The sequence below is a fragment of the Vombatus ursinus genome, unplaced genomic scaffold, assembly GCF_900497805.2.
Source record: "Vombatus ursinus unplaced genomic scaffold, bare-nosed wombat genome assembly UNPS02014832.1, whole genome shotgun sequence".
NCBI classification, from domain to species: Eukaryota; Metazoa; Chordata; class Mammalia; order Diprotodontia; family Vombatidae; genus Vombatus; species Vombatus ursinus.
Window position 1 is genome coordinate 46803154 of NW_020954610.1, and position 24784 is coordinate 46827937.

The 24784-nt window shown below is 36.7% G+C and overlaps 1 protein-coding gene across 2 annotated transcripts in view; it reads left to right on the top strand.

Annotated features, from left to right (window-relative positions):
* The window catches only part of SNX29 (sorting nexin 29), a 636216-nt gene that overhangs the window by 26275 nt on the left and 585157 nt on the right, over nucleotides 1-24784 (top strand). Inside the window, exon 4 of one of the 2 annotated variants that reach the window (XM_027839088.1) lies at nucleotides 15774-15898. The exons of the other annotated variant lie outside the window; for it this stretch is intronic. Within the exon in view, the coding sequence (XP_027694889.1) occupies nucleotides 15774-15898 (125 nt within the window). The remainder of the gene's footprint in view (nucleotides 1-15773; nucleotides 15899-24784) is intronic. 2 annotated transcript variants of the gene reach the window in all.

Consider the following 24784-nt stretch of genomic DNA (forward strand, 5'->3'; position numbering starts at 1 on the left):
ATCATTGTCTTAATCAGAGTAGCTAAGTCTTTCACAGCTGATCATTGTTAGAATATTACTTTTACTGTGTACAGTGTTCTTCTGGTTCTGCTTTATTGACTTTGCATCAGTTCATATGAAGAGTTCCTAGGTTTTTCTGAAACCATCCTATTCCTTGTTTCAACACAATAGTATTCCATTATATTTATATACCACAACTTGTTCAGCCATTCCCCAATTGTTGGGCTATAAATATTTTTGTACATGTGGGTCATTTTCCCATTTGTATGATCTCTTTGGGAAATAGCCCTAGAAGTGCCATTGCTGGGTCAAAGGGTATGTACAGTTTTATAGTAGGGCTCTGTTCTTTCTTTCTTTTTTAACTTTTTTTTAACATAATTTTTAACATAATTTTATTTTTTACTTCATTTATTTATTTAACATAATTTTATTTATTTATTTAACATAATTTTATTTTAACATAATTTTATTTTTTTAAAAATTAATTCATTTTGAATTATCAACAATCACTTCCATAAGTTTTTGAGTTTTAAATTTTTCTCTCCCTCCCTCTCTACCTACCTCCCCAAGATGGCGCACAATCTGATATAGGCTATACATATACATTCCTTTTAAACATATTTTCACATTAGTGATGTTGTAAGTAAGAATTAGAACGAATAGGAGGACCACCAGAAAGAGGAAAGAAAACACAACAGAAGAAAAACAATAGCAAATAGTATGCTTCGATCTGCATTCAAACTCCATAGTTCTTTCTTCTTTGTGGATAGCATTTTCCATCACGAGGCCTTTGGAGATGTCTTAGATCCTTGTATTGCTGAGAAGAGTTAAGTCTATCAATATTAGTCATCGCACGATGTGGCTGTTATGTGTACAATGTTCTCCTGGTTCTGCTCACTTCACTCAGCATCAGACCATACAAGTCTTTCCAGGTCTTTCAGAAGTCAGCCTGTTCATCATTTCTTATAGCACAATAGTATTCCATTACATTCATATACCACAACTTGTTCAGCTATTCCCCAATTAATGGGTATCCTCTCAATTTGCAATTCTTTGTAGGGCTTTGTTGTTAATGTTTCTTTTTCTGTTCTCTGTTGGTCATCCATTCCCACAGCCTTAGTCTTTGGTATTATGAGGATGAAACCCAAATCTTCTAGTAAATCTACCTGTCTCCTGAGCTCCAGAGTCACATTTCCAATTCTACTGGCCTAATCCAACTTAATGTTTAATAGCATGGTGTACTATAAAGAAAACTGAGATTATATTAAGGAGACCTAGGTTCAAAATTTGTCCTATCTCTTATTACCTCTGTTCCTGTGAGTTTCAGTTTACTTGTCTGTAAAGAGGAGATATTTGTTTTATCTACCTCATAGTACAATTTTCAGTATTTTTAAAGTTTAAAGCACTAGAAAAATTGGAACTATTACAATTATTTTGTCCCAAAGTGAAATTGTCACCTTTTCCTCTTCCTTGTCTTTCCCGATATGAATGAATGCCACCAACACTTTCTAGTCACCAACAGTTGAAATCTTGAAAACATCTTTTCTTTTTTGATTTTTTCTTTCACTTTCTTCTATTTTTAATTTATGGACTAAAACAAACATTTCCATAACAGTACAATAAAAAGATGATTGCACATGAAACTGTAAATCTACTCTGTGCAACTTGCTTTTCCTTTCAAATATACAATAAAATTATCATGTAAATTCCTTTTTTTAACTTCTTCTCGCCCCCTGCCCTAGAGATAGCTACCATTAGACCCAAATAGGTATATATGTACATATACACACACACAAATATATATATAAACACATATATATGTAAAGTTATTCTATATATACTTCTATTTATCAGTTCATTTATTATATCTTTTATTTTTGCCTCTCCTCCTGCATCTAAATCCTGCTGATTATGCTTATACCATATGTCTCACTCATTTTTCTTCCTTTTCCTGTAGATACTTTAACCTCTTATTAAATTGTAAGCTTCTTGTGGATGGGGATTATGCCTTGCTTCATCTTTGTAATCTTACTACAGTTATACAAGATAGGTGCATATTGAATTAAATGTATTCTATGGATTTTTTCTTTTCTGTGTCTAGTAATTTGCTATTTTGTGTAGCTTTATTCAGCATTCTTCCCATTTGGAATGACCTGTTCCTGCTTCTGCCTGTTGAAAGCACCAACTCAAAACCTTTTTTTACAAAGCTTTTTCCTTGAGAGCTTTTAGGTCTCCAGGCACTTTGTGTGCTCCTTTATTATGTATTTATTACATTCTACATTCTATTTATGTTTATACACATCATATTTCCTTTACTAGGTTTCTTTACATGGAGAGTCAGCTCCATGAGGGTAGACAGTGGCTTTTGTTCTTTACATTCCTCTTAGTGCCTAGCTTGGTGCCGTGTAGGAAGTGGTAACAGCTCAGGAAATGTTTGTTATTTCATTATCCGAACAGTTTTGCTAACATTTGCATTATTTCTTTTTTCAGTTGTCGCCATAATATACAGCAGCTCATACAATTAAACCTTAAAGAAATGTTTATATCTAAAGAAATCACAGGGGATTTTTTTGCCTTTAAGTTTGCATTCTTGGATGTGTCCCTGGGGAGAAGTGGCAGACACTGACATGGTTCTATGGTTGGACAGCATCACTTCAGTTTCCTATTGGTCAGTTTTCATTGGTACCTTTTCCCAGAGAAAAAATGCTTGCTGTTGTTGTCGTTTATTCCCTAGTTTGTCAGTCAGACTTGGGCTGCTGAAAAAAGGGATTTTTTAAGAGACACTTTAAGTATCCCTTGAGTATTGTGGATTTTGGAAATAATAGGCAAGAAGAATTCAGCAGGATATGGGAATCTTTATACATCCTCTACATAGCCCAGAGCCTCTACGTGTATTCAGTGAAAGGAACCATCATCATGACTTTTCAACAGGAATCCTCACTTTACGAATAGCACTATATGTTCTTACAGATATGTTTTTTTGGAGAGACCAATTTTGTTAGAACTTCTTAGTGCTTAGCTGAGGAAAAAGCCTGGGCTCTGTGAAAGTTAATATCACATACACATAGGATGTTGAACTAAACTTAAAGAAATTCGCCCTAAACATGGCATTAGGTAGTATTCAGTGTAAGTTTAGGTGTTTTGGCTTTTTCAATTTTCTGAAATGGAAGGCTTTTTTGAACTTTTTAGATGACATTCATTTGGTTTCCTCATTCTTGCCGATCTACTACCCTCTCCCCCACCCCCCCCAAGCTGCTGTTACTGTTCTCTATCTCCTGTGGAAAAAATGTATTCCTAGGGCAGTTGAGACATGTCACATGTATTCACTTTGGAAATTAGGCAATGTAATGGTTTCCCGAGGCATTTTTTTTCCTCTTTCTAAATGTCTCTAGATATTAATCATGTGGTTTTTATCTTTTTCTTTGCCACAGGATTCACATGCTGGACTATGCTTCAAGGCAAAGGGACATCAAAAGGAGTTTTGTAACTGTCAACCCTATTAGAATTTTGTAGGGTTTAATAATATTTTTCTCCCCTGTTCTCCCCCAACTCCCAACTGGGACAAAGCATTTTTATTTATAGTTTGTAGCACTTTAATTTGTAAATAATTTTATGGCTTATATTTTTTGGTTATTTTTAATTGATAAAATAAATAATTTTCTTTTTTTGGTACCTCTGTATGATAAATCCTATTAGGAGCTTATAGCATAATTGACCAACTTGTATTGTACTGTTTTTCTATCAATATTTGAATAAACTCTTTCATGTTTTTCATTGGTTGTTGTTAAGCTAAGTATTCCTATAGTAGGAGTTTTCTTATGTTTTTCTAATTACCAAACATAATTCAGTATTTATTTTGTGGAAGCCATATGCTGGAATATTAGACTCTGGCACATTGGCATGATAGCAAACCTGAGAAATCAGAGGTGAGGGGACACTTTCCAGCTAGTCTTCTGTGAGCGTACCTTTCTTTAGTAGATCTTCTAGCAAGGCACCAACATTTTGGAGTATTTCGGCTGTTGACTGTTTCTGCTGTTTCCTCATACCCAGTTTCCTTATCACAATAATGTCTTAGCCTTACTACTACTTTTCCTGTATCCAGTTATTTCTGGTCCCTGTTTTTTTTCCCTTCTCCTGGTCTCTTCTTACCTTGTTAGCATCTAAATCTTAACTTAGGAGATCTCTCGTCACAAAGGGAATCTCAAAAGTTTATTATGATAATACTTTACATTCCTATAGCTCTTTATAGTATATGTAGAAAGTTATATGTAGTTGTTACCTAATTTGATCCATTCTGTGAAATAGGCTGAGTTGCTCTTATTATCCCCATTTTACAGATAAGGAAAATGAGGTTCAGACAAGTTGTAACTTGCCATGGTCTAATGAATAAGAGAGGTAAGATTATACTCTCAACTTTCTGACTCCTACTCCAGTTTCTTTCCACTGCAGCAAGCTGCTTATAACATCTGTACCGAGAAACCGTTTCTTCCACTCCCTTGGGAAGGTGATTGATTCTGTTTTATATTTTTCACTGTATGGAGGATTGACAGGAGACAAACCATTAAAAACTTGGTCATTTCCCCTAGTTATACTTCCTAGGAGCAGATTAATATAATTGCTTTGTCGTTGTTGTATACTACTGTGAGGTTTTTTGCTGTAGAGTGATGTAAGTCCATGTATTTCATTGCTTTTCAGTTAGGCCCATCTTTCCTTTTTGACCATTTTGTCCACTTTTGTCCACTTTCCATTTATTTTAGCTCCATCTCTGTCTCCTGGATGTGCCTCGGATTGATTATCCTAATTTTTATCAGAAGAATTCTGTCAGTTCCTTGCCCATAGAATGCACAGTGTGGGAGGGCTGTCGTATGAGGCATTATCGATGTACAGAAAGTTCCTTTAGGGAGGTCTTTTTCTTTACACTTTCAATCTTAAATTCCCAAAGGTTTTCAAATTCAGTTGATGTTATAAGGAAAAGAACACTCATCATAACCTTAAAAAAAATTCTCTATGTATAATCTGAAGATTAACATAGCATTATATTCTAGTTCATAAGACTTGAATAATTAATCCAAGGCTTTATAGAGTGACCTATTTCAAACAGACCTCATGTAAATCCTGTGCTATAGTAATGCTTTTAAAAAGCACAAAGCCTGCTTTTTGTGACATATTGTGAGTCAATTGACTTTTGCAAGTGTAATCGTTTTTATGAGTGTCAGCTGACCATAGAGTGAGGAAAATCTGACCCATTTTTATATTGTATTTTAACTCGTGCTTTTGCTTTTCTCAAATAGGCCTGCCGAAAGCCCTGCTTTGTTAAATGATCCTTTTGATATGTGCCCCTCTATGACACCAGACAGGTTAATTTGGGTTGTCTGGTTGCAACCTGGAAAATCAGGGATTTTGTTAGCTTTTTGCTAAAACACTGTTTGCTTTTTAACAGCTGCTGTAGAAAGTATGAGATCCTTGCAATTTTAGTGTAGATTAACATGGCAGGTCTTCGACCTGGAAATCTAGGACAGGGCTCATTAAAACAAATATTTGCTGAATCCTCATAATAAGCTGGTTGACAGTGCTATGTCCAGAGATGTTTAAGTTTGTGGGCAGTTTTAAGCTCAACCTAGAGAAATGATTGTTAAAAAATTGAAAACAAATGTCAGATTTATAAACTGACTACTACGTGAGGGTGGGAGAAAAAAAAAACAGTCTGAACAAAATGCTCACAAAAACTTTTTTTTTTTTTTTAATTCGTGAGGCAATTGGGATTAAGTGACTTGCCCAAGGTCACACAGCTAGTAAGTGTCAGGTGTTTGGTCTGAGGCTGGATTTGAACTCAGGTCCTCCTGACTTCAGGGCTGGTGCTCTATCCACTGTGCCATCTAGCTGCCCCTCACAAAAACTTTCTATTGTACTCTCTTAGCACTAATTGTGCAGCGACTTCAGAATAGAAATGATTTACCCAAAACATGTTTTCTTTAATAGGACATTTTATTTGAATTGTTCTCCCAGTAGTGAGGATATATCTTTACTGACAAAGCTGTGTTCCCTTCCTTTTGTGATCACTGGGTAATGAAACTACTTAAATTAATGTAGGATCATTGGTAGTATAGGGATAACCATTTAGTTCCTTTGGATTTCAATGAAAATTGTTGAATCTTTGTTTGATTTAATATTGATGTTATCTGGGGTCAGTAGCCTTTAGTGATTAGTCCTAGTTTTGAAAATTGATATGGGCTATCCGCATTAGTTTTCTTTTTTTTTTCCTCTTTTTTCCCCCTCAATCAAATGTAAAAGAGTTTTTTTAACATTCATTTAAAAAATTTTTGAATTCCAAATTCTCCCCCTTCCCACATCTCCTTCCCCTTTGAAAAGGCAAGCAATTTGATATAAGCTGTACATATTTCCATCTTAACCATATTGCAAAAGAAAGCACAGACAAAAAAATCCCAAGAAAAATAAAGAAAATAAAAAAGGTATGCTTCAATCTTCATTCAGACTTCATCAGTTCTTTCTCTAGAGGTGGATAGCATTTTCCACCATAAAGCCTTTGGAATTGTCTTGGATCATTATATTTCTGAGAATAGCTAAATCATTTACAGTTGATCATATTTGATCATCAGTTACAATATTGCTGTTACTGTGCACTATTTTCTTGGTTCTACTCACTTCATTTTGCATCAGTTCATATAAAACTTCCCAGGTTTTTCTGAAACCATTCTGCTCATCATTTCTTTTCTTTTCTTTTTTTTTTTTAGGCGATTGGGGTTAAGTGACTTGCCCAGAGTCCCACAGCTAGTAAGTGTCAAGTGTTTAGGCTGAGGCTGGATTTGAATTCAGATCCTCCTGACTTCAGGGCTGGTGCTCTATCCATTGCACCATCTAGCTGCCCCTTGCTCATCATTTCTTATAGCACAATAGTATTCCATTATAATCATATATCACAACTTGTTCAGCTGTTCCCCAACTGTTGGGCATCCCCTCAATTTCCAATTCTTTGCTACTACAAAAGGAGCTGCTATAAATATTTTTGTACATATAGATCCGTTTCCATTTTCTTTGATCTCTTTGGAATATAGTTCTAGTAGTTGTATTGCTGGGTCAAAGGGTATGTACAGATTTATGGCCTTTGGGCATAGTTCCAAATTGCTCTCCAGAGTGGTTGGATTAGTTCATAACTCCACCAGCAGTGCATTAGTGTTTCAATTTTCCCATATCCTCTCCAACATTTGTCATTTTCCTTTTCTGTCATATTAGCCAATCTGATAGGTGTGATGTGGTACCTCAGAGTTGTTTTAATTTGCATTTCTCTAATCAATAGTGACTTAGAGCATTTTTTAATATGACTTTAGATAGCTTTGATTTCTTCTGAAAATTGCCTGTTCATGTTCTTTGACCACTAGTCAACTGGAGAATGATTCATATTCTTATAAATGTACCCCACTAGTTTTTGATTCTGCGTATACAACTAGACAGCAAATTCTAAGAAGTTTTTCAGTTCGAGGTCAACAAACAAGTTCATGTTTTGGTTTAAATGACTTGAATGCTCATCTGAGATCTTGGAATTTAGGAGAAAATTATGTCTTAGATGAATTTTTAAGCTTTGGCTTCCTGTGGTTGGTAACAGCCAACAGGTGTACTTTATGTCTTTTGTTTTTATGAAATATGAAAGTCTTTCTTTGCAGGATGATGAAATGAGGACTTTTCAGTAATCTGAACTTTTTATTTTGTTTCCTGTAATGGCCATAGGCTTTTAAACTGAGAGCAGATTGGCTAAGGATCAGTTCAGATGAGAGACTGAAAAACAGAATAATTGTATAGATGATGCTCATGACTTTGGGATTGGAGTAGGGCCCTGTGCTACTTTTTAAATCTAATTTCACCTTCTAGGATAGTGATTGCCAGTTTTAGCATTTTAATATATCCACCATGTCTCTAGGTATCTTAAGAGGTATAAGAAACCTTAAAAATGTTTTATTTTTGTCTACTTTAATTTTAATACATTAAAATTTTTTAAATCAAAAAATTTTAAATAGCAAAAATCTGCTTTTTTTATTTCTGTTCTTCACCTATCCTCATCCCCAGTTGAGGAAAAAAAACAAACAAACCCAGAATCCCTGTTACAAACATGTTTCAGTTAAGCAAAACAAGTTTCTGCATTAGCTATGTCCAAAAAAAATGTCTCATTCTTCACTGAGTCCTTCATGTCTCTTTCAGGAGGTGAGTAGCATGTTTCATCATGAGTCCTCTGGAATCATGGTTGGTCACTATGCTGGTCAGAGTTCCTAAGTTTTTAAAAGTTGGCATTGTACAAATTGTTCTTTTCATTTCACTCTGAGTCAGTTTATACAAATCTTCTCAGGTTTCTTTTAAACTATTTCCTTCATCATTTCTTTCTTCCCCCTCCCCCCCACCCATAAACATTTATTAAATACCTATTAGGGGCCAGGTACCAGAGATGCAAAGATAAAAATGAAATGGTAACTACCTTTAAGGAGATTACAATTTACTGCACTGTTTTCTAGTTTCATGAAATATTTTTCTGTGCCCAACTGTGTGTGTGTGTGTGTGTACACTCTTTCCTCCTTTGACCAGTTCGGATGACAGTGAGTGAAGTTCAAGTATTAGCCATCACCTCCCTTCCTTATTATTTGTATAGACTTCTATTTATGTACCCTAATTATGTGAGATTAGTTTTCCTAATCTTCTTTTCTGCTTTCCCTTAACCCCATGTATTCTTCTTCTCCTCTCTTTCCATTCTCTTAAAATCATTAAGATATAACAGAACCATTCTCTGACTTTTTATGTAATTAGATTCCCTTTATGATCCCTGCTGATGATAGCATTCAGAAGGGGCACATACATCATCCCCCTATATTAAAATATAAGCTATTTATCCTTGTTTAGGGGTAGCTAGGTGGTGCAGTAGATAGAGTGGCAGGCCTGAAATCAGGAAAATTTGAGTTCAAAAGACCTCAAAGACTTGCTAGCTATGTGACAAATCACTTAATCTCTGCCTCAGTTTCCTCATCTGTGAAAATGGTGATCACAGTAGCACCTACCTCCCAGGGTTGCTGTGAAGGTTATATGAGATAATAATTGCAAAGTGCTTAGCACAGTGCCTAGCACATAGTAAGCACTATATAGATGTTAGCTGCTGTTGTTATTGTTTAGTCACTTATGATTGTTCATTTGTATTGACCTTTTTATGTTTCTCTTAACTCCTCTGTTGTATCTTCAAAGTTTCTATGCATCTCAGGTCTTTTCATCTGGAATATTTGAAGTCCTCTTTTATTAAAGGTTCATTTATTTCTCTTGTAGGATTATACTCAGTTTTGCTGGGTAAGCTTTTCTTGGCTAGCAGCCCATATCCTTTTTCTTCTGGAATATAGTATTCTAAGATCTTCGCTCCTTTGTAAGAGTGGTTACTAAATCGTGTGTGATCTTTATTGTGGCTTCTTGGCATTTGAATTCTTTCTGGCTGTTTGCAGTACTTTTTCTTTTACCTGGAAGCTCTGGATTTTGGCTATACTGTTCCTGGGAGTTTTCATTTTGGGGTTTCTTTCAGCAGGAGGCTGGTGGATTCTTTCTATTTTTACTTTGCACTCTGGTTCTAATTGGTACTTTTCTTTTAAGATTTCTTACAATGTGATCCCTTTTTTGGTCATGGCTCTCTCTTTTTGAAAACTTTTGCATCATCTCTTTCAGGAATTCTAGTTTAATTTGTGCCCAAGCTGTGTTTTTCTTTTCTTTCTTTCTTTCTTTCTTTCTTTTTTTTTTTTTTTTTAGGCAATTGGGGTTAAGTGACTTGTCCGGGATCACACAGCTAGTAAGTGTCAAGTGTTTGGTCTGAGGCCGGATTTGAGCTCAGGTCCTCCTGACTTCAGGGCTGGTCCTCTATCCACTGTGCCACCTAGCTGCCCCTGTGTTTCTCTTTGAGGTTTTGTTTGTAGACGTTGGAGTCATTATCTGCTTATGGATTTATTTCTTGGGGCATCCTTGTCATCATAATGATTCTTTTTTTTTTTTCCCCTCTCATTCTTCCTGTCTCCTTCCTGACTTCCCGAGTTTATGTTTAGACCAGGTTCTAGTGCACTTCTGTAGGAAATGTCTGGGCTAGTCCTGCTGTTGCTTTTTGGGTTATTGAGTGTTGGGTTATTCCAGGATTTCAGGGACGGTTCAGGCTGGGAACCTGTAAGTTTTTAGTGCTCCCAACGTGGTCTGATCCAGGGCAGAGTTTATTCGCTGCGCTGCCTGGTCTGAGCTCTGCAAGTTTCTGACCTGGGTTTAGACCTGATCAAGAGGCCTGTGGGTTTGCCTGTTTGGACTTTCAGTAGACTGTGCTGTTGGTCTCAGCCATGATGAGACATCTGGAAAGCTCTTCTGGTTCTGTAGACTTCCCTTTGGTCTGGGATTCCTGCCCTGGTTATTCCTTTGCAGGCTTCAGACAGGCTCGAAGTTGTAATTGAGATCCTGCTGTGCTCCCAGAAGGCTGAGCTGTACAGCTTCTGCTTGTTTCTGAACTTGCTCCCTGCTCAACACACAGCCTAGATCTGGGACTGCTTTGCACCCTATAATGCCACCCTTAGGTGCAGGTCCGCTCCTTAGTTTACCCTAGATCTCTAATTCAGAACTGGGAAGTGGGTGACAGAGCTGCGGGTTGGCATCTGTTCCTCTGGCCTACGCAAGCTTAGGTCCCTATATACTGGATATGGGACCTCATCTTGCCTTGGTGGAGAGCTTCTCTCTGCACTAGAATGCTCTGCATCACATTCTCTTGGCTAGATGCTGTCCCCAGTGTTACAGACATCTCTGTCTGTCTTCATATGCTGATCTGGCCTGGAAAAATGACTCACTGTGATTTTTCTCTTGGATTTCCCAGGCAGGATTTGTTCTGATGCTTTTTCTAGATCTGTTGGGAGGAGATGGGAGGTGGGAAACTTCCTGTGCTTTCTGCTATTCGGCCATCTTGTCTGTGCTGCTCATTTACTTTTTTTTTTTTTGATGTGGCAGTTGGGGTTAAGTGACTGGCCCAGGGTCACACGGTTAGTAAGTATCAAGTGAGTGAGGCCAGATTTGCACTCGGGTTCTCTTGACTCCAGGACAGGTGCTATATCTACTGCTCTCCCTAGCTGCCCCTGCTCATTTGCTTTTATTTTAAGATTAAATTTTCTGTATACAGGATGCCTCTGCTTTTGTGCTCAGTGTCATCTTAAATATTAATTATATGAGACAAAATCCTAATTCTGCATGTACTGTAACCTGACTGGGCATGTGCTTTTAGTTTCATATTTTTAAATGTCAATGGAAAACCATTGAATGGGCAAATAAAGATGGTTAAGAAACAAAGTGTGGGTTTCAGGCAGGGATAGTTGTGTAGAGTGGTGAAATGGAGGAGCTGTGAAAAGTTGAGATTGTATTCAAAATATCCTTAGGGGATTGAGAATCTCTTCAAATAAAGACAGTAACTGTAGGGAGTTTTAATTTTTTGTGGCTCCCACTTGCCTATAGGATAAAACTCAATCTCTATTGCTAGCCTAACTTTTGAGCCCACTCTTCCACTGTTTTCCTCTTACCTGACTGGTCTGTTTACTGTCCCCTGATCACACCCGTTTGCCTTCCGATCACCAAGCTTTTGCTTGCGTGTCTAGTAGACCTCTTCTCGCTGTCTACCTTTTATTCATCATTCAAAGCCCAACTGAAATTATACTTCTGTGAAGTCTTCTATTTTAACCTATCATCTCATTTTATGTTTTGTTTGCACTATTCATTGATGACTAAGCAAATAATCATCGATACTGTTGTTCTTTCTTGTGAGATATTTTTGCATAGTGGATAGAGAGCCAGTCTTGAAGCTAAGAAGGCCTGGGTTCCAGTCCCATCTCTGATACATATCAGCCGTATGACTCTGGGCTAGTGACTTAACCTCTCTGTGCCCCAGGGCTGGGCAATTCCCTAAGGTTATGAGTTGCAGAGAAGATACCAACCTGCACTAATAGAGGAAATTTCCTCCCTTGGGATTTCTCTCTACCAATGAAATCAGAGGTTCAGGTCCTATCCCTGTTCTTTGTTTTATGTAGGCAGACCCTACTAATGATGTCAACTGGTTTCACAAAAACCCCTCAGTGTCACAAGGAGCAGCAGTCCATTGCGTTGGAATAATGTTTATTTCACAATACCCTATGGTCATTGTCAGCCGTCTGTTCTGAGACTCCAGTGATACTGTCTGCAGTAAGATTTATGAAACAGTTTTGGTCAGTACAGTGTTACGTGGTCTCTGCGGGCATATCTGTAACTGTCAACTACTTTATAAGCTTCTGGTGGACAGGTACCATGTCTCAGACTTTTTGTATCCTAAATAGGACCTACTGCATTGTCTTGCTTTAGGCATGGTAGGTGCCCAATAAACATTTGATTGGATTTGAGAAATCATTGCTTAAGGCCTTGGCCCACATGAGGTTTGGAGAAAAGCTTTTATAATTTTTTTTTTTAAAGTGCCTTTGACCCTTACAGGTTGGGTTCCCTGTACAGGAAGCAGAGGTAATCCTAGAAGAGTAAGAAGGGACTTCTGGGGAGGTGTGACTTGGGAGCTTCTCTTTCCATAGTTTAATTTTTGAGAGTCGACTACCACCATGCCATGATCTGATCTGCCTTTCTGGCTAGCTTCTGCATGCAGTTATAGTTGTTACCTCCTGTAACTACTTCTAAATATGAGAATTGTTTGGACTTGAAACAACAACGTACCCTAACCTCTTGCTTTCTCTCCTTCCCATTCCCACTCTTACCATGCCAGTTCAGCCCTGCATTGCTTTTTGCCTGGGCTTTTGCACCGGCATTTTCACTGGGCTTCTTGTTTTTAGTGTCTCATCCCTCTGATCAATCATTTGTGCTGCTCTCAGATTAATCTTTTGCAAAATAATAATATTTGCTTGCTCAGAAACTTCCATGGCTTATTACCTGCTAAATAAAGTCCAAATTCCTTCACCTGGTGTTTAAGGCTCTGTCTGCTTCAACCCCAGCCTCCTTTTTTGGCCTTATTTCAACCTGCTCTCTGTCACATACTCTGGTTTGACTAAACTGGATGACTTCATCTCCTGAGCATATCTGTCTCACTTCTCTGCCTCTGCATCTTGGCTTATGCCATTCACCTCTGTTTGAAATACCTCTCTCATCTACAACACCAGCCTCCTGCCCTTCTTTACATGTCCAAATGCTTATCTTTCATCACATCACTTTCTCTATTAAACCCTCCCTTATCCTCTTAGTTGGATAGATCTCCAAACCGACATAACGCTTTGTACTTCTCCATTATTTTCTACTTTGTTTTATAGTCATTTTTCTCATTCCCCCTATTGGTTTATGAATTCCTTGACAGCAGGGACTGTATTTATTCACTTTTGCACCCCCTTGAAATACCTGTAATATGTGCCCGATAAATTGTTAAATTTTAAAAAAAATCTAAAAAATAGGTCTCGTTTGTTGTAAGGATCTTATCTTTTCTCATTACCTTTTCCTCTGCTTCTTAAAAGAGGAAAAAAAATAAAATACTTGATTGAGGCAACACTGAGTATTTTAAGACATCAGATTGTTAGTTATAGCTGCAGAATTAAGGATCATAAATCTAGGGTTGAAAGGGACCTTAGCGGCCGTATAGTCCAACCCCCTCCTTTTACAAAAATGAAGAAACTGAGGTACAAGAAAGTTAGATGACCTGTCCAGAGTCACACAGGTAGTAACGTCCCTTGTGCTTCAGAATCAGTGCTCTTTCCCCTGTGCCTTTTCTGTTTTCCTGGGACATGGACCCAATACATTTTCATTTCAATAAGCTTACTTGAAATTATCAAAATTTTTTGAGCTCATTTTAGGGGAACAGAAATGTTTGTGTGAGATGGTTTCAGGGGTAGGGAACCTGTGGCCTCAAGACCACATGTGGCCCTCTAGGTCCTCAAGTGTGGCCCTTTGACTGAGTCCAAACTTCACAGAACAAATCCCCTTAATAAAAAGATTGTTCTGTAAAACTTGGACTCAGTCAAAAGGCTGTAAACAAGGCCACATGTGCCCTTAAGGACGCAGGTTCCCCACCCCTGAACTTTGGTAGACACCTCTGCAGCCAAGTAGCTCATAGTTTACAATTATCTGAATATAGATATGACTAACTGAATATAATGTACAGTAACACATAGACGAGAGGTCAGATGGGGTATAGTTCTGGGATTATAGATGGTTCAAGGACACAGTAATTATAATAATAATAGCTAGCATTTGCATAATACTTTATGAATAGTACTTTACTGATATCATCTCATTTTGTCCTCTTAACAAGCTTAGGAGGTAGATGCTCTTATTATCCCCATTTAACAGATGAGATAACTGAGGCAGACAGCGGCTAAATCAATTGCCCAGAGTCACACAGCTAGTAAGTTATTGAGAGTTGATTTGAACCTTGGTGTTCCTGACTCCTCCCTCAATGCTTGATGAACCCCTTCTCCCTCTGAATTGATAGAGGGGAAAATGAAATGCTATTCTCTTTGGAGTGTAGGTCTTGCATTGAATGTAGGAGAGTGGATGGACTCTTCTCCATCAAGGATAAATAGGTTTATTTTCCTTGGCAGGTAGGAGTGGAATAGGAAAGGAAAGTAATTAGGTTGGGTTGTGCCAGGTGCTCTACTCAATCACTTAGGCAGTAAGCATGGAAGTCTTGACTTCCTCAGACTTACTAAATATATGACCTCTGGACTTCAGGTGTCTCTTCTGTAAAATGAAGAGTTTGGACTAGATGACCTTTCAGCCCTAAATCTATGATTCTCTGAATTGATGAGCAACAACAATTGGAGGAACTAGTGGAAAAGTGTTATTTTTGTGTTTTTCTCTGTTGGTGACCATAATATTTAGGGTCCCAGTTCACTTTGTTAATAGGATCACAGGATCATAAATTTAGAGCCAGAAGAGAGCTTGTAGTTTTACAGCTTATAGTCCAACTCTCATTTTACCGATGAAGAAACTGAGACCCAGAAAGTTTAAATGATTTGCGCAGGACAACCTACTTTGTGAGGCAGGATTTGAATTTAGGTCTTCCAGACTCCCAAGTCCAGGACCCTATCCACTATGCCATACTATTATCCCTCACTGTTATTGTGGATAATATTGTACCCTGGTTGTGCCTTTTTTTAGTTGAAGATTTAGCTTGGCATTGACTTATAAAATTGAATCTCTGTCAAAACATCAGATGCCTAACAAAGCAAGGAACAAGAATTTGGAAGTTCTGTTGTTTGTCAATGGATGTAACATGGCATGAAGTTACATGCAGTCGCTAACTTGGCACATTGTGAATTCAATCCGTGAAAATATAATCTCGTTACTGCAAATGTGTGAGGCGAATTAGAGCTGAATTTGTGACTTGTGAATTGGATATGATTAACACTCCCACATGCACCGATTTGTTTCTAAATTGACTTTTTCTTCTCTTGCTGCTTGTACAAATTTCACTTCCCTTGTCTCATGAATTGTTGTTACTGTGTTTTAATGAGTACGATGAATATGGCTAGACTATGTGATGCTCCCACATATTAAGTAAAATTAACATAAATCAAAGTTGTTTCTGGTATGTGTCCCACAGAAGTAAATTACCCAGTGTTTTCCTTCAGCGTGCTGGTGCCCATGTGTACCTCGATGTCATACATTCCTGCCCAGCGTCTGAATCAGCTGCATATGGATGTTGCTGTTGATGTGTCTGTATTCTCTTTGCACGATGGTTTGATTAATCATTTATTCTGTTGCAGAGTGACTTGTCTGTGTGCCCAGTTTGAATCTGTGTTACAGCATGGCTTGAAGAGGAGTCGGGGATTAGCATTAACGGCAGCAGCAATCAAACAGGCAGCAGGATTCTCTAGCAAGACAGAGACAGGTACTGACTGCACTGTTTAGCAGGGGTTTGAGTTTGCTCCCCCTTTATAATTGTCTAGGCATTTGGTACATGGAAGTGGGATGGGGGAAATAACTTTGTAAGACTGTGTTTTGTTTTTTTAAATTTGGTAAACAATTCAGTGCCGAATGGGCTTTTTCATTCATCTTTATTCTTGATGCAGAATTCTCAAAGGCACATTAGGTTCTAAATACAATTCATGATCCTAAAGCAGGATATTTTGGTGTAAAATGTATTTATTCCACAGATGTGGCATGGTGGTTGGCAGGAAATTAATACTTTGCTTAATATTGTGCATGTGAAGAGCTGGACTTTTCATAATTCTGTCTTTAAAAACTATGGTCTTGGTTTGCAGTAGTTTTTGTGTGATATATTTTAAGTTTGTGGTGCTAAAGAAGGCCATCCATGTGTACCATGCTTCAGTTCCTGTAACTTATTTTGACTGTTATTTACTTTGAAACTGTCATTATAATTTCATCAGTTCTAGGGAAGAAGTCAGTAATGGTTTAAAAGTAGTTTATATTTCAGGCCATGTCTGTTCTTCCCAGTGTAGTTCAAGATTTTGGAATCTTTCTAAGCATCATGGTAATGTCTGTATTGCTGCTAATTAAAATGTGCTGTCTTATGATTGCCATCGTTTCGTAGGGAAATGAGAGCTCATTGTGCCCAATTTCTATTTAGAGTGCATACCAGAACTATTAAATATTTAGCATCATAGAATTTGCCAGGGCTGGAAGGGGCCTGAGAGATTATCCAATCCAGCACCCTCAGTTTATAGATCACGTTGCTGAGGCCCAGAGAAGGGAGATGTCTAGGCCAAGGTTACAAAGCCAGTTAGTGGCACAACTTAAGTTAGAACCCAGGACTCCTGACTCCCAAGTCTTATTCTTTCTACTACACATTTTGCTTCTTTTAGATTCTGCCTTCCCTTGATGTAGTTTTATTTTTCTCTCCTCTACTCATCAACCAAATGTAGAGTTTACTTTTTCGAGGTTAGTCATTATTGCCTTATCTACCACAGAGCTTGGCACATAGTAGGGGCTTAATACATGTTTGTTGTTCTGTTCATTTCAATGGTTTCTCAGTTTTAGAAATAAAAGTGTTTATTCAATGCCTCTTTAGAACCTACCTAATATTTCAGTAGAATGTAAGTTCCTTGAAGGCAGGAACCATTTTGTTTCTACCTTTTTCGTCTCCAGAACCTTGCATATAGTAAATATTCTAGAAATGTTTGTTGAGTTGAATTGAATTTGATAAAGTCCAAACCCTTTGGCTGTATTCAAGGTCATTTACAAACTTGTACCATCTCATCTTAGCAAGTTTATGTCATACTATATCTTTACCATTTTCTTTATACTATAGCCTAAGTGGACTTCTTGTCACCTCCTGTACATGTCCTGGGCTTAACTCATGCTATTTCCTATTCTTATAATGTCTTTCCTGGTTTTTTCTGCTAATTGAAAATCCTATTTACCTTTCAAGACCCAGCCCAATTGTTACTTTCTCTGTAAAGCTTTCTGTGATTCTCTTATCTTGGTTAGAAATGATCTTTCCTTCCTTATACCTAGCATAGCATTTTGTGCTTCTTTTATGCACTTTTTCTTTCTTTCTTTTTTTTTTTTTTTTTTTAGTTATTTGTATCAGTGCCATTTTCCTCCATTTGATAGTAATTCTCCATGAGAATTGGGACAGTGTTTTATTTATTCTTATAGCTCTCTAAGGTCCAGCATAGTGCTCTCCATATTATAGATGTTTAATTTTACTTTAAAATGAATTGAAAGTTTAAAGAGATTTCCACTTGTTTCTCATTTTCTTTCCTTTTTTTTATTTTTTTCCTTTCTTTTGCCTCCTCTCATTGGGAAGCATTGTCAGGTATGAGCCTCAAGGCAACCTTTCTCCCTAGGAAAAAAAAAACTAATTCCTCAGATAGTAGCGTATATTCTATGGGTGGGGTATATGTGGTGTCAGGGAGGACTAGCACCTCTGGTGTAAGGGCTTTCTGAGCCCTTTCCAGGGTTGCTTATCCACTTTTGGTGTCTACCTGGCTCTCAACTCTCATCTGTGACTCCAAGAAGCTGTAGCATGGATAGCAACCACAGTCTAGTAAAACTGTCTTGGTAGATGGGCTAAACCAGATTGAGGGTAACCTAGAGGCCTCAAACCCATTGGTGAATTAGGGAAACATCTACCCAAATCATACGAATACTTTCCTTGGTGGAATGGGTGTAGGGTAACAATTTGTTCCAGTGGCCCTGAAGGCGGCTGAAGCAGAAGCTGTGGAGTGTTTGAAGCTGATCAGACATCCAGGACGCCAAGGTCATCTACTGCATCCTAGGCCATGGCTAATCATCCTGACTTTTGTCCTGCCACTGGTCTTAAATGATTCAGGAAGGGAGAGTGAGGCTGATGACTTTGTGCAAGTCTGTTTCACTTAAATCCAATTCACAAGCAAGTCAAAGCATCACTCCGTGATGTTGCTGATCCTTTTCAAAAATGAAGGACGAACAACAACAATAACATAATATATAGGTGTTTTTACCCTCCCCCCTTTTTTGTGATATTTTTGTGAAGCTATGAGTAGCTGCATCCATTATGAGTAGGTGGTGGTGGGCGGGGTATGGGTTGATTTTGGGGATTGGAATAGTTTTTTAGGACTTAATTTTTAAAAAATACTCTTGGTCTTGTTATAATCTTGGTTCAGCCTAATATGAAGTCTACTTATAGTGCTATGGTTGAATGCGGGCAGATGGAATGCAGTAACAGAGAATAATTTTGCATCTGTATCCCAGTGTTCAGCACATAGTAAATACTTAAATTCTTATTGATTGATCTTATGTTTGCTCTTTCCTTTCATTTTGTCTACCCCTGGATGTCTTCCCTTTTTATAATAGAGAATGACTGTTTTCCATACCAGGTTTCTTATTATAAGAGAGCATATAATTTAAGAATTTATATTGTTTAGAAGGAATAGAAAGATTTCACAACCTTTCCTCCCCTCTTCCCCCCCTTTCCCCTTTATTCTTGAGAGTAGAAGAAGCAACTTTGAAATCATTTGCACCAGAATTTCTGAGACAAAGTTTTTGGTAAAGTGAAGATGAATTTTTACATAGGGCAGAGCAGGAATCTGGTCACAGCTTGAGCTTGAGAGATTCTTCAGCTCTATTAATATGCAACCATTTATTTTTGTACAAGGCTGTGGAAAGTTATCTAGTTCTGAGAGAATCTGAGTACAATTTCTGAAAGCTATCTCTGACCTTTGCTTTATCTTTCCTGTTTCCCCATCAAAGTCTAGCTGGATTCTATGCATGAATTAAAAATAAGATTAATTAATTATCAAAGCTATTATTTTTGTTTTATTCTGATAAACGTGTTGATAGCTTTGTAGCGAATTAGAAAAAAGGATAAACATTTTTGATAGTTTGCCAACATCCCTTTATAATTCTTGTCTTTAATTAATATTAATTAAACATTCAGAGTGTGCTAAATGGTATTCATCTGAGCAGTGCATAAAATCTGATCCCTTCTATTGCTTATATAGTTAAAACCTCACTAATTTGCACTCACGGAAGGGTTGAAGTAGGTAGAGGCACACTTGTGGTTAGAAATAGTCTTTAAAACCCAAGTGTTAAATGATAATAGCAGGGACTGTCACAGAAACAATCAAAGGAAGACCTTTTGAAGTGTTTTTTGATACAGTCAGAAAAACTGAATGGAGTTATTGAAGGAGATCTTGAAGAGAAACTTATGTATACTAAATAATGGGAAGGTTGGTAAAGAAGGAAGGTGGTTTTAGCTCTGATTAGGAGGATACCTATACCAGCTGAGCAGTTTATTTATAGTGTAGGCACCTACCTTGTCTGATTCTACATAATTACAAGGCAATCTTTAGACTTCTGATTTGGTTTTCTGAGGCCAAACTCTGAGAGGTACAGAGAGGTAAGCAGCATCAGTTTAATGCTTCTCTTGAGCATTATTCAACCTTTCTTATGACCTAGAGCAATTTGAATTATTAAAAAGTTTTAATTATAGAATATTTAAAAAGAAATATTTTATTAGTCAAACATAAGATTTGAATAAAATTGTTATGGACAATTATTGTACATTGAGGGTCTTAGAGGACCTATTATAAGAAGTAGAATGACTCTAGGTTACCATGTCAATTGTTTGTAAATGGTACTTCTGAAGTACTTGAAATTAATTTTTTTCCTTTTGATTATTTTAAATATTTTTCTTGATAACTGTAAGGTTTCTATTATCTTTTAAGAAAGGGTTAGTTAGATAAGCCATGGTAAACTTCAACCTAACCCTTGTCCAAAGGATCACAAATTCCACACAATGGTATTTGAATTAATGAGGCTTTACTACATAGGTGTTTTTTCATGGAGAACAGGTATATTCATTTGTGATGGTTACCCAGTCAGCAGCTAGAAAGTTCCTCAATATAAATCACTGATTGCTCATTCAGCATAACACGCCTATAGAAAGTGACAAATCTGGAATTTAAGTTTTTCTAAAGTATGTGACTTTTTGGGACTCTATCTAGTCTTTTCATTTGCCCCATCCCATAGCCATACTTTGATTTTTTTTGCAGTAAAGTTTCTGTTGAAGAGGGACTCTATATAAAACATACTGTATATTATGAATATATAGAGAGGAAAAAGTGGACAAAACTGCAGTTTTGGAGATAGCTGAGTAATTATGTATGGATTTAGGATCTTGTGTAGTAAACGATGAATATTTATTAAACACCTGTGGATGTGCAGAGTATTGGCATATAGCCCAAATGCCAAACGTCCATTTATCTAAAAGACTATCTTATGGAAAAGTTGCACAAGGCAATTGCTCAAACGGAGATCAGACGATGCAGTACAAGGACACTCTCAAGGTCTCTCTGAAGAAATTTAGTGTTGATTGTGAGACATTGGAGACACTGGCATAGGACCTCCCAGCATGGAATGTCTACATTAAAGAAGGTGCTTTACTTTATAAGCAAAGCAGAATTGTAGTAGCGGAAAAGAAATTTGTGAGATGCACAAATCTAGAGATGTTTCCATCCTAAATGTTTATAGGGACTATTTGTGCCCGACCTGTGGTAGAGCCTTTCAAGCTCAGATTGGACTGATGAGCCACAGTTAAACACACTATACCTTTACCCCAACATTGTGATGTCAGCGGTCTCTTTGAGTATGAAGACTGAACAACAACAAGGTTGATAAAGAGATGAAAAGATAGTCCTTATCCTGAAGGAGCTTGTAATCTAAAATTATTCTCTTCAATTAATTGACTAGTACTTATTGAGGGTCTATTTTGTGTCTAATGCCTAACCCTGCATTAGGTAGGCAGTATGGAGATATGAGAGAAGTAGAAATAGTGGTCTTTACGTTCAGTGAATGTAAAAATTAGATAGGAAGGTGAGACTGATACATAGAATCAAATAGGATACAATAATGAAGTAGCATTAAAAGATGTTAGTGATTAATCCCCTATATACAGTTCTAACAAAATTTGCTAGGTTGAAAGTGATACCAGTGAATTAATATTTTGGTCAACAGAAGAGGATGTTCTATTTCTTTTGTTATTTATAATAGTAAGTTTTGAAGATTGAAAATCTGAGCAGGTCATATAATAGTAGCTCTGGAACATACCTGAGGAATCTAATCCAAATCCTTTGTTTTACAGATTAATTTAATATTAAACTGACAAGATTGCTCTTGAGAATCTATAGAATCCATGTCACTAACTAGTTCCTGTGGGGTTGCAATAGAGGCAAAGAAAGGCTCTTATAAATTCATGTACTTAGAACAACTCATTTCAAATTTTGACTTTCTCATTTTTTGCCAGGGTGCTATGTTGAATGAGTGATCCAGTGAATTTTATCTAGTATCTTTGCCAGTTGTTGACTACATTTCCTTTACAAGGGAATGTCCTTGTTTTTCATCAGCTCAGAGATCAAGTTTGCCCTTAAAACAAAGATAAAACTAAAACACACACCCATAAAATTTTTGATTAGAGTTATCCACAGTTCCTTTTTCTTTCATTTTCAAAATGATATAGTTAGCTCATTATATTTATCTCACGTTTTAGTTTCCTATTCTTGCCTTCCTGTTTTATCTTTCTTTACATTTTTTTTTGTTTCTATATTTGAGACTATGTATATGTCAATTGGTGTGTATTTCTGGGAGAGTGAGACTTGGCACATGCCAGTTAGTATATGTCTCTGAGATGGACTCTGCAAATGAACCTGAGCCCAGGATTGATCAGGAGGAGAAGGAGATAATGTTAGATTGTCTTTGATAAATTGCACAGCTCTTTTAATGACCCCAAGCTTCTCTCTGAAACAAAGGACTATGTTTTTTAACATCAGTTTTTTTCTGGTGATGTACAATTTCAAATCATAGAGTACTAGAGACTCTGAGGGATTGAGGTTGCAGATCACTCAAAGGGCAGTGGAATGGTGAGTATAAACAGTTTGCATCACATTATCAAAGAGAAATTAGACAGGAGAAATGGTATAAAGGATTTCAGAGAAAAGTATGACTCGAAAAAACAGACTAGTCACATAGCGCTAGTGAAGGACAACACCATGTGCATAACTGGTATCCGTACAGTATTAAGATAACTAAAAGAAAGCTCCCTGCATGCTAGGCAAGTCCCTTTGGGTCAAATTTGTGGGAGGACATGGACAATTCTCACAGGATGGACAGCTGTGGGTGGGTTGCAGTCTTCATTGTTGGAGGGTGAGATTATGTAGATTCATTCTAGTGTTTGAGACTTTGTGAATAGAGGCCACTTTCACAGCTAGGAAATCTTGGCCAGAGTCACCAAAAGTCTGGACAGGTCATATTTGGCTTTTTGTGCAGTGGTGAAGCATTTACCTAGAGGGATGTATCATCTCTCCCACAGATCCTTCTAGAATAGATCGGGCAGGTAAATTGCTCCAGATTCTTCAAGGACCAGCACAAGTTCACCCAATTTGTTGTAACTTGGAACCTGGTTGGGATTCAAACTGTCTCTAGAAATGGAGGACTATTGTGTTAAGTGGAGCCTTCACCAAAGAATGATTTGATTACTTTCAGAATTATTTATTTGCTGGTGAAATATAATGTTACCTCTCCATAATTCAGTGATTATATCTTATGACTCATATTCTTTTCCTTTTAGTCTTACACAGTATTAGTGGTATCAGTAAAAAGTGGGTGACGTACTTAAAGAGAAAGTAGTTTTAAAGGTACTTGTCTTTGGAACAATAACCACAGATGATTTTGACTCAACCAAGGAGATGAAATAATTGTGAGTTTTCCGTTACTAAGGATCCCGTGGTTTAAAAAAATTTTTTTAAACATTTTTAATTAAAGTTTTGAGTTCCAAATTCATTCCTCCCTCTCCTAGTTATTTTAAATGAACTTTCTCTTCTACCTTTTGCAGCTGGACTTTGTTGGTAATATATAGAAATGCTGATGATTTATGTGGGTTTATTTTGTATCCTGCAACTTTGCTGAAGTTGTTAATAATTTCAAGTAGTTTTTTAGTTGATTCTCTAGGATTTTCTAAGTATAACATATTATCTGCAAAGAGTGATAGTTTTGTTTCCTTATTACCTGTTCTAATTCCTTTAATTTCTTTTTCTTCTCTTATTGCTATAGCTAACATTTCTAGTACAATATTAAATAATAGAGGTGATAATGGAGCATCCTTGCTTCACCCCTGATTGTATTGGGAAGGCTTCTAGCTTATCCCCATTACAGATAATGCTTGCTGATGGTTTTAAATAAATAGTACTTATCATTTTAAGGTAAGCTCCAATGATGTTTTTAATAGGAAGGGGTGCTTTATTTTGTCAGAGACTTTTTCTGCATCTGTTGAGATAATGATATGATTTCTGTTGGTTTTGTTATTGATATGGGCAGCTATTGCTGATAGTTTCCCTAATATTGAACCAGCCCTGCGTTCCACTTGGTCATAGTGTATGATACTTGTGACATATTGCTATAGTCTCTTTGCTAGTATTTAATTTAAAATTTTTTGCTTCAATATTCATTATGGAAGTTGGTCTATAATTTTCTTTCTCTGCTTTGGCTCTTCCTAGTTTGGGTATCAGCACCATATTTGTGTTGTAAAAGAAGTTTGGTAGGACTCCTTCTTTGCCTGTTTTTCCAAATAGTTTATATACTATTGAAATTAATTGTTCTTTAATTCACTTGTAAATCCATCTGGCCCTGGTAATTTTTTTCTTAGGGAGTTCATTTATGACTTGTTCAGTTTCTTTTTCTAAGATTGGTTTATTTAGGTATTTTATTTCTTCTGTTAATCTGGGTAATTTATATTTTTGTAGATATTAATCCATTTCATTTATATTGCCAAATTTATTGGCATATAATTGGGCAAAAAAGCTCCTAACAATTGTCTTAATTTTCTTTTCATTGGTGTTGAATTCACCCCTTTCATTTTTGATACTAGTAATTTGGTTTTCTTCTTTCCTTTTTTTAAATGAAATTAACCAATGGTTTATCTATTTTATTGTTTTTTCCCCCCATAAAACCATTTATTAGTTTAATGTTTTTTTTTCTACTTTCAATTTTATTAATTTCTCCTTTGATTTTCAGGGATTTCCAATTTGATGTTTAATTGGGGATTTTAAATTTATTATTTTTCTAGTTTTTTTTTTTTTTGGTTGCATGCCCAATTCATTGATCTGCTTTTTCTTTGTTTTATTGATGTAAGCAATTAAAGATATAAATTTTCCTCTAAATACTGCTTTGGCTGCATCCCATAAATTTTGGTATGTTGTCTCATTGTTGTCATTATCTTTAATGAAATTATCGATTGTTTCTATTATTTGTTCTTTGACCCACTTGTTTTTTAGGATTA